The sequence below is a fragment of the Podarcis muralis genome, chromosome 17 (assembly GCF_964188315.1).
Source record: "Podarcis muralis chromosome 17, rPodMur119.hap1.1, whole genome shotgun sequence".
In the NCBI taxonomy this organism is placed as follows: Eukaryota; Metazoa; Chordata; class Lepidosauria; order Squamata; family Lacertidae; genus Podarcis; species Podarcis muralis.
In genome coordinates, this window is record NC_135671.1 from 2,244,124 (window position 1) to 2,256,259 (window position 12,136).

General features: G+C 46.1%; 1 protein-coding gene across 1 annotated transcript; it reads left to right on the plus strand.

Moving 5' to 3' along the window:
- Nucleotides 1-510: 510 nt before the first annotated feature.
- On the plus strand, nt 511-7,223 carry TENT5C (terminal nucleotidyltransferase 5C). Its single transcript, XM_028712837.2, has 2 exons — nt 511-685; nt 3,842-7,223. Exon 2 carries the CDS (start codon nt 3,864-3,866, stop codon nt 5,025-5,027), a length of 1,164 nt encoding a protein of 387 aa, XP_028568670.2. The 5' UTR covers nt 511-685; nt 3,842-3,863; the 3' UTR covers nt 5,028-7,223.
- The last annotated feature ends 4,913 nt before the right edge of the window (nt 7,224-12,136 follow it).

Sequence of the window (12,136 nt, forward strand, 5' to 3'; positions counted from 1 at the left end):
CCCGGCTTTAATAAAGCACTTTGCATCCTGTACAAGTAAAACCATCTGGTGTCTGAGTAAGTCTTAAGTCATATAAAGTGATGCTGGTTAATTTCATAGGATGACTGGCTGGAGGGCAGCCTCAAATTGGAGCTGAAAAGTATTTATTTATTTACAGAATCATGAATTATCAAAAATTCCTGCAGCGTGCACTCCCCTCGACCCATCCCAAAGGCAGCCACCGATGTTTGGCAACCCAATGACTGCTTAGACTCCAGGAAATAGAAGCAGTCTCATCCTATAACTGGGGGAAAGTGTGGGTGCTGGGAAGACCTCAGGGCCACTGGATTGCTTATGGGGATGCTTTTGTCAAGAACTGCATTTCAGAGGCGTGCCTTCCTTTTAAAACAAACACAAACCCACCCAACTCCACCTGCAGGTGGCTTTGGCTTACTCCGATCTCACTCAGCCTCTACTCCGGCTTCAAACCAGCTTGGCAGCGGAGCGAAAGAGGAACGCCCAGTCAATTGATCTGGGCTGGAGGAACCCGGGGAGGGAGCTTCTCCCTTCGCCTCCGGCTGGCGGGGCGGGGTCCCGATGGAAGGCGGGTCTCTATAAAGCTAGACACGCAGGGCGCCCCCCGCAAGAAAACTCTGGCCGCCGCTGCTGTTGTTGCGCGTTTTGGAGAGGAGCCTGCGGCGCTTTGGTGAGTGGAGCGCGGAGGCGAAGGGAGGCTGCGCTTTTGCCTTCTCCTTCTTCTCCTTCTCCGGAGGAAAGCTCCCCCTACGAGCTTGAAAGCCGAGCTTTGCCCATTTGGCATAGGGAACAGAGGGTGTGTTTTTTTGGGGGGGTGCGACCCCCCCCCCTTTGAGCCTCTATATGCCAAGTAAATGGCAGGAAGCTTGGATGGCTGAAGGGACGCGAGCGGTACTTCTGGGTACCAGCCGCCCCCAGCCCCAGCTGCTGCGCCCTGTTAATTCGCGCTCCCTGCAAGCAGAAAGCTAGCGCATCGGGGAAAGAAGGGGCTGCGTGGGTTTTTGCTCTTTGGTTCGCTCCGCTTTCCTGCTTGCATGGAGTTTTTAATAGAGGAAGCATGCGGATCTTCCCATCCGCACGACCGTCCCACCGCTCGTATGCGGTCTTTTCTCATTCCAACGCCTTGCTCTGCTGCGACACACATTCTTCAAGATGCGGCTTGTTTTCCTAAATGCAATCTACTTGGGAGTAAGGGCCACCGAAATTGCTGTGGCATGCTTCTGAGTAAACGCACGCAATAATGTTAGGAGTTTTTTTCCTGTTTTTTAAAGGGGAGGAAGCCCCAGTAGTGACAGTGTCTTAGTCAGCTAAAAACCGCAAGCAAGTTCTTTTGTTTCACAGCCCCCTTGCATATATCTTTTCTTCACACCCAGTTACGGTAAATAGAAAAAGGGTGTGGAGAAGAGACCAAGAAAAGTTCATGATGGGTCTTTAGTTCAGAGTGGGGAACCTGGGACGCTCCAACTGTTGCTGGAGGTACAAACTTAATTACAAAGAAATTGCAAAACTGCCTTGAAAACACCAGAAAAAGTTTCCATGTTGTTATTGGGTGTCCTATCACTAGGTCTGGTTGAAATATGTAACTTAACCTTTGGTTGCCACAGCAGTAACACTATTAGCCCACATTCAAGACTAAGCCGGGTCTGGTATGGTTTCAAATTGGATGAGGGCCAGTCTGTTAAAATTCCTGCATGTGGGGGTGGACTAGATGACTCTGGGTGCCCCTTCCAGCTTTGATTCCTTTTCCCACTGGGGCACAGGCCACATGTGATAGAAAGCTTGTAGGTGTGGGGTTTTTTTGTTTTGTTTTACCATGGCAGTTAAGGAAGCACCTGCCACTCTGTTCCTGTTCGTTTTTCTAATTTCGAAAATGCCCTGAAAAGAGTTCTGAAACTTGCCTGGTTGTGAACAGAAATTATGATGGAGTGGGCAAAGCTTGCACACTAATATGTAGATATCTCAGGGCCGTAAGGCTCTTGGCTTTCCCCCTTTTGTTCCTAAGAAGGTTGCCTCCTGTTTCCCCTCCATCTTGTTTCTGGGTCTTGCTAGCCTTTTGCTTCGGCCGCTAACCAGCCCTCTTTTGGGGGTCTGGCTATATAGAGAACTATTGCCATTCCTAGGTGTGACTGGGAGTGGTTAAGAGGCAAGGAAAGGCATCCCATTTGTGTACCTACCACCCATATAGACATTAGGGTTTCTTCCTTGCTCTTATTTCCCCCTGCCTCAATTAGCCATGTGGGTTAAACCACGGAGCCTAGGACTTGCCGATCAGAAGGTCAGCGGTTCGAATCCCCGCGACGGGGTGAGCTCCCGTTGCTCGGTCCCTGCTCCTGCCAACCTAGCAGTTTGAAAGCACACCAAAAAGTGCAAGTAGATAAATAGGTACCACTCCAGCGGGAAGGTAAACGGCGTTTCCGTGCGCTGCTCTGGTTCGCCAGAAGCGGCTTAGTCCTGCTGGCCACATGACCCGGAAGCTGTACGCCGGCTCCCTCGGCCAGTAAAGCAAGATGAGCGCCACAACCCCAGAGTCGGCCACGACTGGACCTAATGGTCAGGGATCCCTTTACCTTTAAATAAGACTTGCAAGCCAAAGTTGGGTGTTACAGTTGTTCTACCTCCCCTGTGTTCAGCTGCCAAGTATTGGAAAGCTGCATTTCCTTGTGTTTCTAAGTACTTCTAACCTTGCGCAAAGGATCACTGCCTGAACATACCTCTCTGGCACTGCCATTACAGTACACATTGGTGAAGCCTCGTCTCTATGACATGCTGGATTGGTTGGTTCAAACTAGCAGTAGCATGTAGCATGTAAAATGGCAGTCCATGTGCATTGCACATCCAGTCTTCATGTGCCTGCACCTGTGAAGGGGGAGAGGGTTTAGCATGTATATTGATTTTGTCCTCAGTCAGTGCCTAAGCCCAAGTCAGAGTCTAATCATCTGACTGGCAACAAGGATACTAAAATATATTTTTTCCAAGTAGCAGGCCCTTTGGAGAGCTTAATGGGGCACCCACCCAACACCAGTTTCCCTCTTTAAAATATTTCAAAGGTTTTAAAAGCAACATTTGGAGCAAAGCAACAACACCACCATACTGTAATTGGACATGGAAGAAATTATAATAAAATAGGGTGTGGGAGAAAAGAGGAGAGGTTCTGTGTTGTCAGGTATTCTTCCTGTCAAGATGTTGTGGTATGTGAACTTCTGCATCTTAGTAAATTAATGAGCTCTGGATTGTTGACTGGGACTCTCTAGAAACTGCCCTTGTGCAGGTGTTGTGTGGTAGAGAATGCTCAAACTCCAAAGAACTCAGCCATAGTAACTAAACCCGGAATATAGGGATTTGTGTGGTGAGGGAGGGAGGGGTGGTGGTGGTGTGGGATAATTGGGGGGGGTAGACAGAAAAGGTAATGAGACCATAAATCTAAGGTACAACCCTATTCTATATTCAGAGTATTTTAAGGGAAGGTGTTTGTATTCCTCACAACAAATGAGCAGTACTTGCATTTGCTGCTTTGAACATTTAGAAAGCTTGGAAGATAAAATGTAAAAGCTTAGAATATACTGCAGATAAACTGACTTCAAAGGACGGTCAACACAGTCCATCCTTCCATTGGTATTAATGGAGCCAACCTGGGCGACTAGGACTGAACCTGTGAACCACAACAAGTCTGGTGGTGCACAGAATAAGTTGCCAGGCTCCTAGCTCTTTCCATGAAGGGCTTCCCGAACCAACTGCAGTCTCTCATATTTGCTGTACCCTGTTGGTGTAACTGGATGGTCTGATTAACATGTTCTTTTCCTCCCCCCCCCCCTTCTTTCTTTTTTAGTTACTTAAAAGATCAATCTACAATGGCAGACAACAGACCAAATGCTGATTCCTTGTCCCGCAGTGTGCTCAGCTGGGATCAGGTCAGTCGTCTTCATGAGGTCCTGTCCGAGGTGGTGCCAATTCACGGAAGAGGCAACTTTCCGACTCTGAAAATAACTCTGAAGGATATTGTCCAAACTGTTCGCCGCAGGCTAAGTGAAGCAAACATTAAGGTGCACGACGTCCGTCTGAATGGTTCTGTGGCAGGTCACGTCTTGGTCAAAGACAATGGACTGGGTTGTAAGGATCTAGACCTTATCTTTCAAGTATGTCTCCCAAGTGAGACCGAGTTCCAGTTGGTCAGAGATGTGGTTTTGCAGTCCCTCTTAAAATTCTTGCCTGAAGGTGTCAACACCGTAAAAATTAGCCCCATGACCCTTAAGGAAGCCTATATTGAAAAGCTGGTGAAAGTGTGCACCGATATTGACCGATGGAGTTTAATCTCTCTCTTCAACAAGCATGGCAGGAATGTAGAGCTCAAGTTTGTGGATCGTATAAGGCGGCAGTTTGAATTTAGCGTGGACTCTTTTCAGATAATACTAGACTCTCTGCTCTTCTTCTATGATTGCTCAGAGAACCCAATGTGTGAGCATTTCCACCCAACTGTGATTGGAGAAAGCATGTATGGTGATTTTGAGGCAGCTTTGGATCACCTGAAGAACAGGCTGATAGCCACCAAGAACCCTGAGGAGATCCGAGGAGGAGGTCTCTTGAAGTACAGCAATTTGCTTGTGAGGGACTTCAAGCCCATGGACAAAGAGGAGATAAAAACCCTGGAGCGTTACATGTGTTCTAGGTTCTTCATAGACTTCCCAGACATTCTAGAGCAGAAGCGCAAGTTGGAGACATACCTCCTGAACCACTTTGCCGAAGAGGACAGAAGCAAATATGACTACCTAATGACCTTGCGCGAAGTAGTCAACGAGAGTACGGTGTGCCTCATGGGACATGAGCGAAGGCAGATACTGAACCTCATCTCCCTTCTGGCGCTCAGAGTGCTGGTAGAGCAAAACCTCATCCCAAATGCCACCAATGTCACCTGCTACTACCAGCCAGCTCCATATACCAGTGATGCAAACTTCAGCAGCTACTACGTTGCAGATACATATGGCCAGTCTCATCCTACCTGGCTGCCTTGTAACTGATTTTGAGCTTCATATTTTTCAAAGCCCCGCCCCCACCAACTAGGTCTCACACCAATCGAACAGCTCCTGGTTCTCTTTCCTCATTCCTTAAATAGCCTTGGTCAACCCATAGAGTGGGCCTCATCTTTCCTAGTTACCTCTCCTCTCCTCTCCCTGGGGGAACTGTCCTAATGCTGTTCCCCAAACCTTCTTAAAACTGAAGATAGTAAGATGCTGTTGGGACAAAGCCAGAGTAGTAGTAACTGCTCGATTGCTTCCATGCATGTTGTCTTCTGAAGTTTGAATCAAGTTATCTTTGCAAATAATGAGGATTAGGCTGATATGACTATGGAAGATCATAGCTCCAGTCCTGTATGACATTAGGCTGTTCAAAGTCAATAGGACTGAAGCAGCTTCTGAACTGTATGCAGGACTGAAGCCATTTTCTTTTCCCTCAGAAAGTCTTAAATTAGCAGTTGGCTCATTGCTGCTGTAGCAGGACTAAAGAATGGATTTCAGTTTGGAGAGGATAATGACGTCTGCCAAAACTGTCCCTTTTAGTTTAAAGAAATGAAGGCTGTCCTAAATTACATGATGCAGAAATTCTAAGAACCCAAGTCAAGCTTTTTTTTTTTTAAAAAAGCAAAGTACTAGAAAATATATGGTAATTATGAAGCTTAAGTTGAATATATTATTTTCCACTGATGCTTTGACTGACCTGCCAGGGAAATGTGGAATGCTCCTCCCCCCAGAGTTCAGCTGAAACTGCAGGATGTTCCTAAGTCTCTGATGTCACAAGTCTGATCAGTAGGAAACTGGGATGGCTTTACTTTGTTATGTTTATGTACTGTACCATTGGCTTGTAAGTGTGCATAGTTAGGGATTTCTAGAGTACAGCAGTATTGTTGAAGACAAATTGGTAAAAAAACCTCACTTGAAATAATTGTTCCAAGCTTGCGGATGGCCTGGGCTGGAAGAGGGTTTCTATAACATGGATTTTCTTGTTTCAGGGGGATTCCCCTTGAAAAATGGGTTCATTAATAATTATTTTTTTAAGTATCATTTATTTAAAAATGGTATTTTTGGCCAAAGGTCAGTTGTGTGCCCCCCCCCCGCAAGCCTCAAAGTATATAAGTGGGTCCGTTCTCACATGTGGTGTTTAAAGAGCCTGCCTTTAAGAAAGGATCCTGCAAAGAAGTCCTGTTAAAAGGGAACATGGTGTAGACTAGAGATATGGAAGACCCAGAAAAAAATTGGAAAAATTGGGGGCCTTCACATTGCTAGTGCAGTTAAAGGAATCCATGTTTTGATGAACTGTCACAGGTATGGGAAATGCAAATACTGGGTCCCAGCAGAAATCTTGAAATTTGTCTATCAAATTCAAAAGGCAGTAAAAGAAAAACAACAAAAACCTCTTGGGCTGTCCACGGTGTTCCTATAGTCGAAAGACCGGCCACCTACTTAATAGGCGAACTTTCTGTACATTTCCCCCCAAAGGAAACTAAGCTAAGGTTAGGCGTGGGATCGTGATGGGAATACTTCCCTGGGAAACACACTGTGTTTGGATGGCATTGAGTTAATGAGGAATAGTACTTGGCCCCCTTCTCATTTAACTGTTCAAAACAAGAGGGCAGAGGGTTTACTTACTCTTAGTACTGCTACTTCTGCAACACAGAGATAAACGCTATCTGTAGCCATGCAGATGTCGCTGGCTGTTCGAAAGCAGCACCACCTTGAGTGAAGTAGTAGTTGAACAAAGCTGATAAGCAGGGAAGTATAGGGCTTGTGATTTGAGTGCCAAGGACTTGTCAGTTTCAATTGCTTTTGGCCATTCTACACATTTTTTGCTGAGTAATTTCAGACTGCCTGAATGTTTCTTGACTGTGCTCTTCTGCCTATACATTGATCTGCCTGTGTCTTGGGGGTGGGGAAGGAACAGAAAGAAGGATCGTATTAAGTGCGGCTGCAGCAACAAAGCAAAATTTAGATTCCCCACCCCCACCCCACCACGGACCTCAAAGTTGAAATGGACTATAATCTTAAGAGTAGCATTTCTTTACACTGGAAGAAACCTTTTCCACGCACGTCTGGTAAATATGTATTTCTTTAAATTGTAAACCTAATGTCAGTTGCCAGATGAGCAGCTTTTCGGAGCGCTACCGATGCGTATCTTATTTTGGTTTCCTTAAGGTGAAAAATAAAGTCTGTCAACTTAAACACGACTGCTGTTGTTGTTCTTCCTACCCTCACCCTCATTAAGGGGTTTTCCAATGGCAGCTTAATTTATAATTCCTCCACACATCCCTTGCCCAGGTCAAATATCAACTATTTAATATCCCTTTAGTTCTTTAGTACCTTAGGTTGGAGAAAGATGTGGAACCAGCTTGCCTATTGACTTCTCAAGGGTAGTGACTTTTTTTCCTACCAGCCAGGCTGTTAACTCCTTACACAGTACGTATAAGCTAAACAAGCTGTAGCTTAGGGCCCCACTCTCTTGCCCCCCCCCAAAAAAAAATTAAAGAAAAAAGGCCTGGATGTACATTTCCCAAATATAAGATAAAAAACATAACATAAAACCTCCATATAGCAACAGTGTTTGTGTTATGTAGGCTCCTATGATGTAAATAATGGGCCCCGCCTGCTAGCCTGCTCCCTAAAATATCACTGGTTTGCTCATTTCTATATATAGGGTGCCTACATTCTGCATGTGCAAATGGCTTTAGATACCTATTAGGTCCATAAATTACCATATAGCATATATCCAACACAAAAAACAGCGACAATTTGTTGTTGACAAAGCACAGCTGGACATATAAAAGGGCCCCATTACCTTCAGTAGCTTAGGGCCTCATCAAGCCTAAATCCAGCCCTGATTAAGATGATACTAACATAACCACCACAGTGCCCTGTTGTTGTTGTTGTTGTTGTTGTTGTTGTTTAGTCGTTTAGTTGTGTCCAACTCTTCGTGACCCCCTGGACCAGAGCATGCCAGGCACTCCTGTCTTCCACCGCCTCCCGCAGTTTGGTCAGACTCATGCTGGTAGCTTCGAGAACACTGTCCAACCATCTCGTCCTCCGTCGTCCCCTTCTCCTTGTGCCCTCCATCTTTCCCAGCATCAGGGTCTTTTCCAGGGAGTCTTCTCTTCTCATGAGGTGGCCAAAGTCTTGGAGTCTCAGCTTCAGGATCTGTCCTTCCAGTGAGCACTCAGGACTGATTTCCTTCAGAATGGAGAGGTTTGATCTTCTCACAGTCCATGGGACTCTCAAGAGTCTCCTCCAGCACCATAATTCAAAAGCATCCATTCTTCGGCGATCAGCCTTCTTTATGGTCCAGCTCTCACTTCCATACATCACTACTGGGAAAACCATGGCTTTAATAATATGGACCTTTGTTGGCAAGGTGTCCACAGTGCCCCAGATTTCACAAAAAACTGTCTCTCCCATCCAGGCCTAAGAGACATTAATTCCAGAGGAGCCTGAATAAAAACAATCAATAGTGCCCTAAGTTAATATTGGTCCCTGCTAATTCATTATTCATTTACTTCATTTATTGTATTCATATCACACCCTGGGGTGTATGGGGTGCTGGCGGGGTAGTACCTCTGGTGAGGGACACATCATGCTCCTTCTGGGCTTGGTTGTCCACCTTTGGTCCCCATCCTGCACTCAACTCTCACCTGTGGCTTCTTGAAGCTGTTAGCATTCCTCAGGGACCACGCCCCAGAAACAGATTTGACTGGCTGGCTAAACCAGGTGAGGGTAGCTGACGGGTCTCAAACCCTCAGTGGGTTAGGGGCCTCCCCTGCATGCGAAGACAGGCTCTTGTGGATGGGACAGACGTGACCAAGAGTGGATCCAATGGTCAAGAAGTCAGTTTTTGCACATGGTGGAAGTGAGGTGCAGATGGGGTTCATCAACCTGGGAAGGTAGCCCATAAGGAAAGCTCTGATCCTAAACCTCCACTGCCTTGTGGGATATATTTGGGAGAAGAAAAGGCTAAGGAGTAAACCCTACACAAATCCATATGCTGTAGCTATGCATAAAATCTGGCAGCCCAAATGGACTGCAAATCAAAGGATACAGTCAGTGGGAGCCAGTTGTGCAGCTGTGTATTCAGTAAGGATACAACTCTTGTATCCAGTGTAGGCAAACCCAAATGTGTATTGTAGATTATAATGCAGGAATATCTGACTTCTGTGTGATTTGTGTTAATTTTCCCTTCAAGAGAAACATCACATTTTCTGATTGTAAAAAACAGTACTTTGGTCTTAGTTCTCAGTATGATGGGGATCTTATTTCTTCCCCACATACAATGTTACTCCATACCAAAAAAACCCACCACCCCAAATCTCCTTGCTGCTAGAAAACTAGGATGACAACTAGGCTAGAACCACTCTCTCTGAAATCCAGTTTTCTATGGGGAAGGGATGTTGTGTCTGCTGGGCAATTGTGTTCGGGGCATTGCTGGACAATCTCCAACCTGTATTTTAAATGGTATAGCCCACATAGGGACTCAGGTCCACTGATAACTAGATTCTGGTAAGATTAGGTTGTTGCATTATTATTTTTTGGTAGGTTGTCCATGTTTCTGTTTGATAGCTGAGGCAAGAATAACCTTACAGCTTTCAGAACAGTTTGTTCTGAAAGGCTCAGAAGCAAACACCCCTCCCCACTCATTCTGGTTTCAAACACCTGTTGGTTTCACCCAGCACACCCTGAATATAATTACATTAGTATTTAGAATGTTAGGGTGTGGTATACAAATTTACTGAATAAATGCTGTTGTTGTAGTAGTAGTAGTCGTTTAGTTGTGTCCGCCTCTTCGTGACCCCCTGGACCAGAGCACGCCAGGCACTCCTGTCTTCCACTGCCTCCCGCAGTTTGGTCAAACTCATGCTGGTAACTTCGAGAACACTGTCCCACCATCTCGTCCTCCGTCGTCCCCTTCTCCTTGTGCCCTCCATCTTTCCCAACATCAGGGTCTTTTCCAGGGAGTCTTCTCTTCTCATGAGGTGGCCAAAGTCTTGGAGCCTCAGCTTCAGGATCTGTCCTTCCAGTGAGCACTCAGGGCTGATTTCCTTCAGAATGGATAGGTTTGATCTTCTTGCAGTCCATGGGACTCTCAAGAGTCTCCTCCAGCACCATAATTCAAAAGCATCCATTCTTTGGCGATCAGCCTTCTTTATGGTCCAGCTCTCACTTCCATACATCACTACTGGGAAAACCATAGTGTTAAGGTGCACAAGGACCTAAATTGGATAGCAAGTCAGTTTGGCAGCCGACAGCAAATCCTACAAGTACACCTCCAGGAAATCAGCTGAGAGGCCATCAGCATGGGATAAGACACCCCCTACCACTTTCTGGAAGCCATTTGGATCCATTAAGGGATGGGGCAGACCACTGAAATTGGTCCCACAAATTGGTCACTAAAATGTCATTAAAAGGGCGGAATAGGGGTGGGGCAGAAGGCAGGCAGGAAGAACAATTTATGCAGTCCTCACTGATGCTCACGGGGGTCTGGAATGTAACCCCCATGCAAAATGAGGGTTGCCTGTATCAACAAAAGTGGCCAGCTACTCTCTTGGAAAAACTAACCCACCGTATTCAGTTGTCTATCATCAGGTACAGCCAGACACTTTTTAATGTTGTACAGCAGAGGAGAGGGTTGGTGGTTTTTTTCTTTTTCTTTTCCCTTATATGAACCAAGCAAATATGGACAAGTCTCTGTCACTTGTTTGCAGCAGGCTATGGAACAATAACACTTCCCTGCTGGCTGATCTTAACTCTTCCTGGAGATTGTTCTGACAAACATTTCCTGGACATCCTCGTCACTGTGGAAACCAGAAAGTAAGCTGGGAGAAGAATTGAGAAAACCGAAAGGCATTTCTTTGTTTAGTTCTGTTGGAAACGTTGACTCATAAGTTTTGCATTGAAGCATGATCTATAGAACGGCACCCTATGTCGTTTCTTATCCTTTGCTATCGTGTTACCCCCATAAGAACAGAATAAGGATTCACTGGTACAGCGACACTGACTTGAAGTGCTTTTAGTTAGAAATCCTAGTGCCATGAAGCAGAGAGGCAGATTCGTTTAAGGAATGAAATGTGGACGCTTACTTTGAATTCTGACAGTGAAGTGATTTTCTGAAGGATGGTCTTTTCTGTAGCCATATGAAGCATATTTGCAGAGAGCAAACCTGTGGTCCTAGCCGCAAAAGCAACAGCGTACTTCTGCATGTGAAGACAGGCACTGGCAGATTGAGAGGATCAATGGTCAAGAAGGCAATTTCTGGACATGCTGTAGAGGGAAGTGAGGGGCGGATGGGGCTTGTCAACCTGAGAAGGCAGCTCATCTAGGAGAAAGTAAACTCTGATGCTAAACCTCCTTTGCCTTGTGGCTATACTCATTCAGGCGTTGGGTGTAAAACATCTTCAGGAGTATGGATGGAATCTTAACCCGATTTACCTGGTAAAGGTAAAGGGACCCCTGACCATTAAGTCCAGTCGCGGACAACTCTGGGGTTGCGGTGATCATCTCGCTTTACTGGCCGAGGGAGTCGACGTTTGTCCACAGACAGCTTCTGGGTCCTGTAGCCAGCAGGACTAAGCCGCTTCTGGTGAACCAGAGCAGCGCACAGAAACGCTGTTTACCTTCCCGCCAGAGCTTTACCTATTTATCTACTTGCAGTTTGATGTGCTTTCGATTTAAATTGGATTTATTGCTGAGTAGCTGTGGTCTAAACCACAGAGCCTAGGACTTGCCGATCAGAAGGTCGGCGGTTCGAATCCCTGCGACGGGGTGAGTTCCTGTTGTTTGGTCCCTGCTCCTGCCAACCTAGCAGTTCAAAAGCACGTCAAAATGCAAGTAGATAAAGAGGTACCGCTCCGGCGGGAAGGTAAACGGTGTTTCCGTGCGCTGCTCTGGTTCACCAGAAGCGGCTTAGTCATGCTGGCCACATGACCCAGAAGCTGTATGCCAGCTCCCTTGGCCAGTAAAGTGAGATGAGCGCCGCAACCCCAGAGTCGTCCGCGACTGGACCTAACGGTCAGGGGTCCCTTTACCTTTAGGCATGGTTAGGAATGGATTTCTGGTTAGCCTGGTAATGTATATAGATTGTATTGTTTTTATTA

Bases quoted from the DNA above. Each gene is read 5' to 3' on its own strand.
- TENT5C (XM_028712837.2), top strand. From the start codon at position 3,864: ATGGCAGACAACAGACCAAATGCTGATTCCTTGTCCCGCAGTGTGCTC.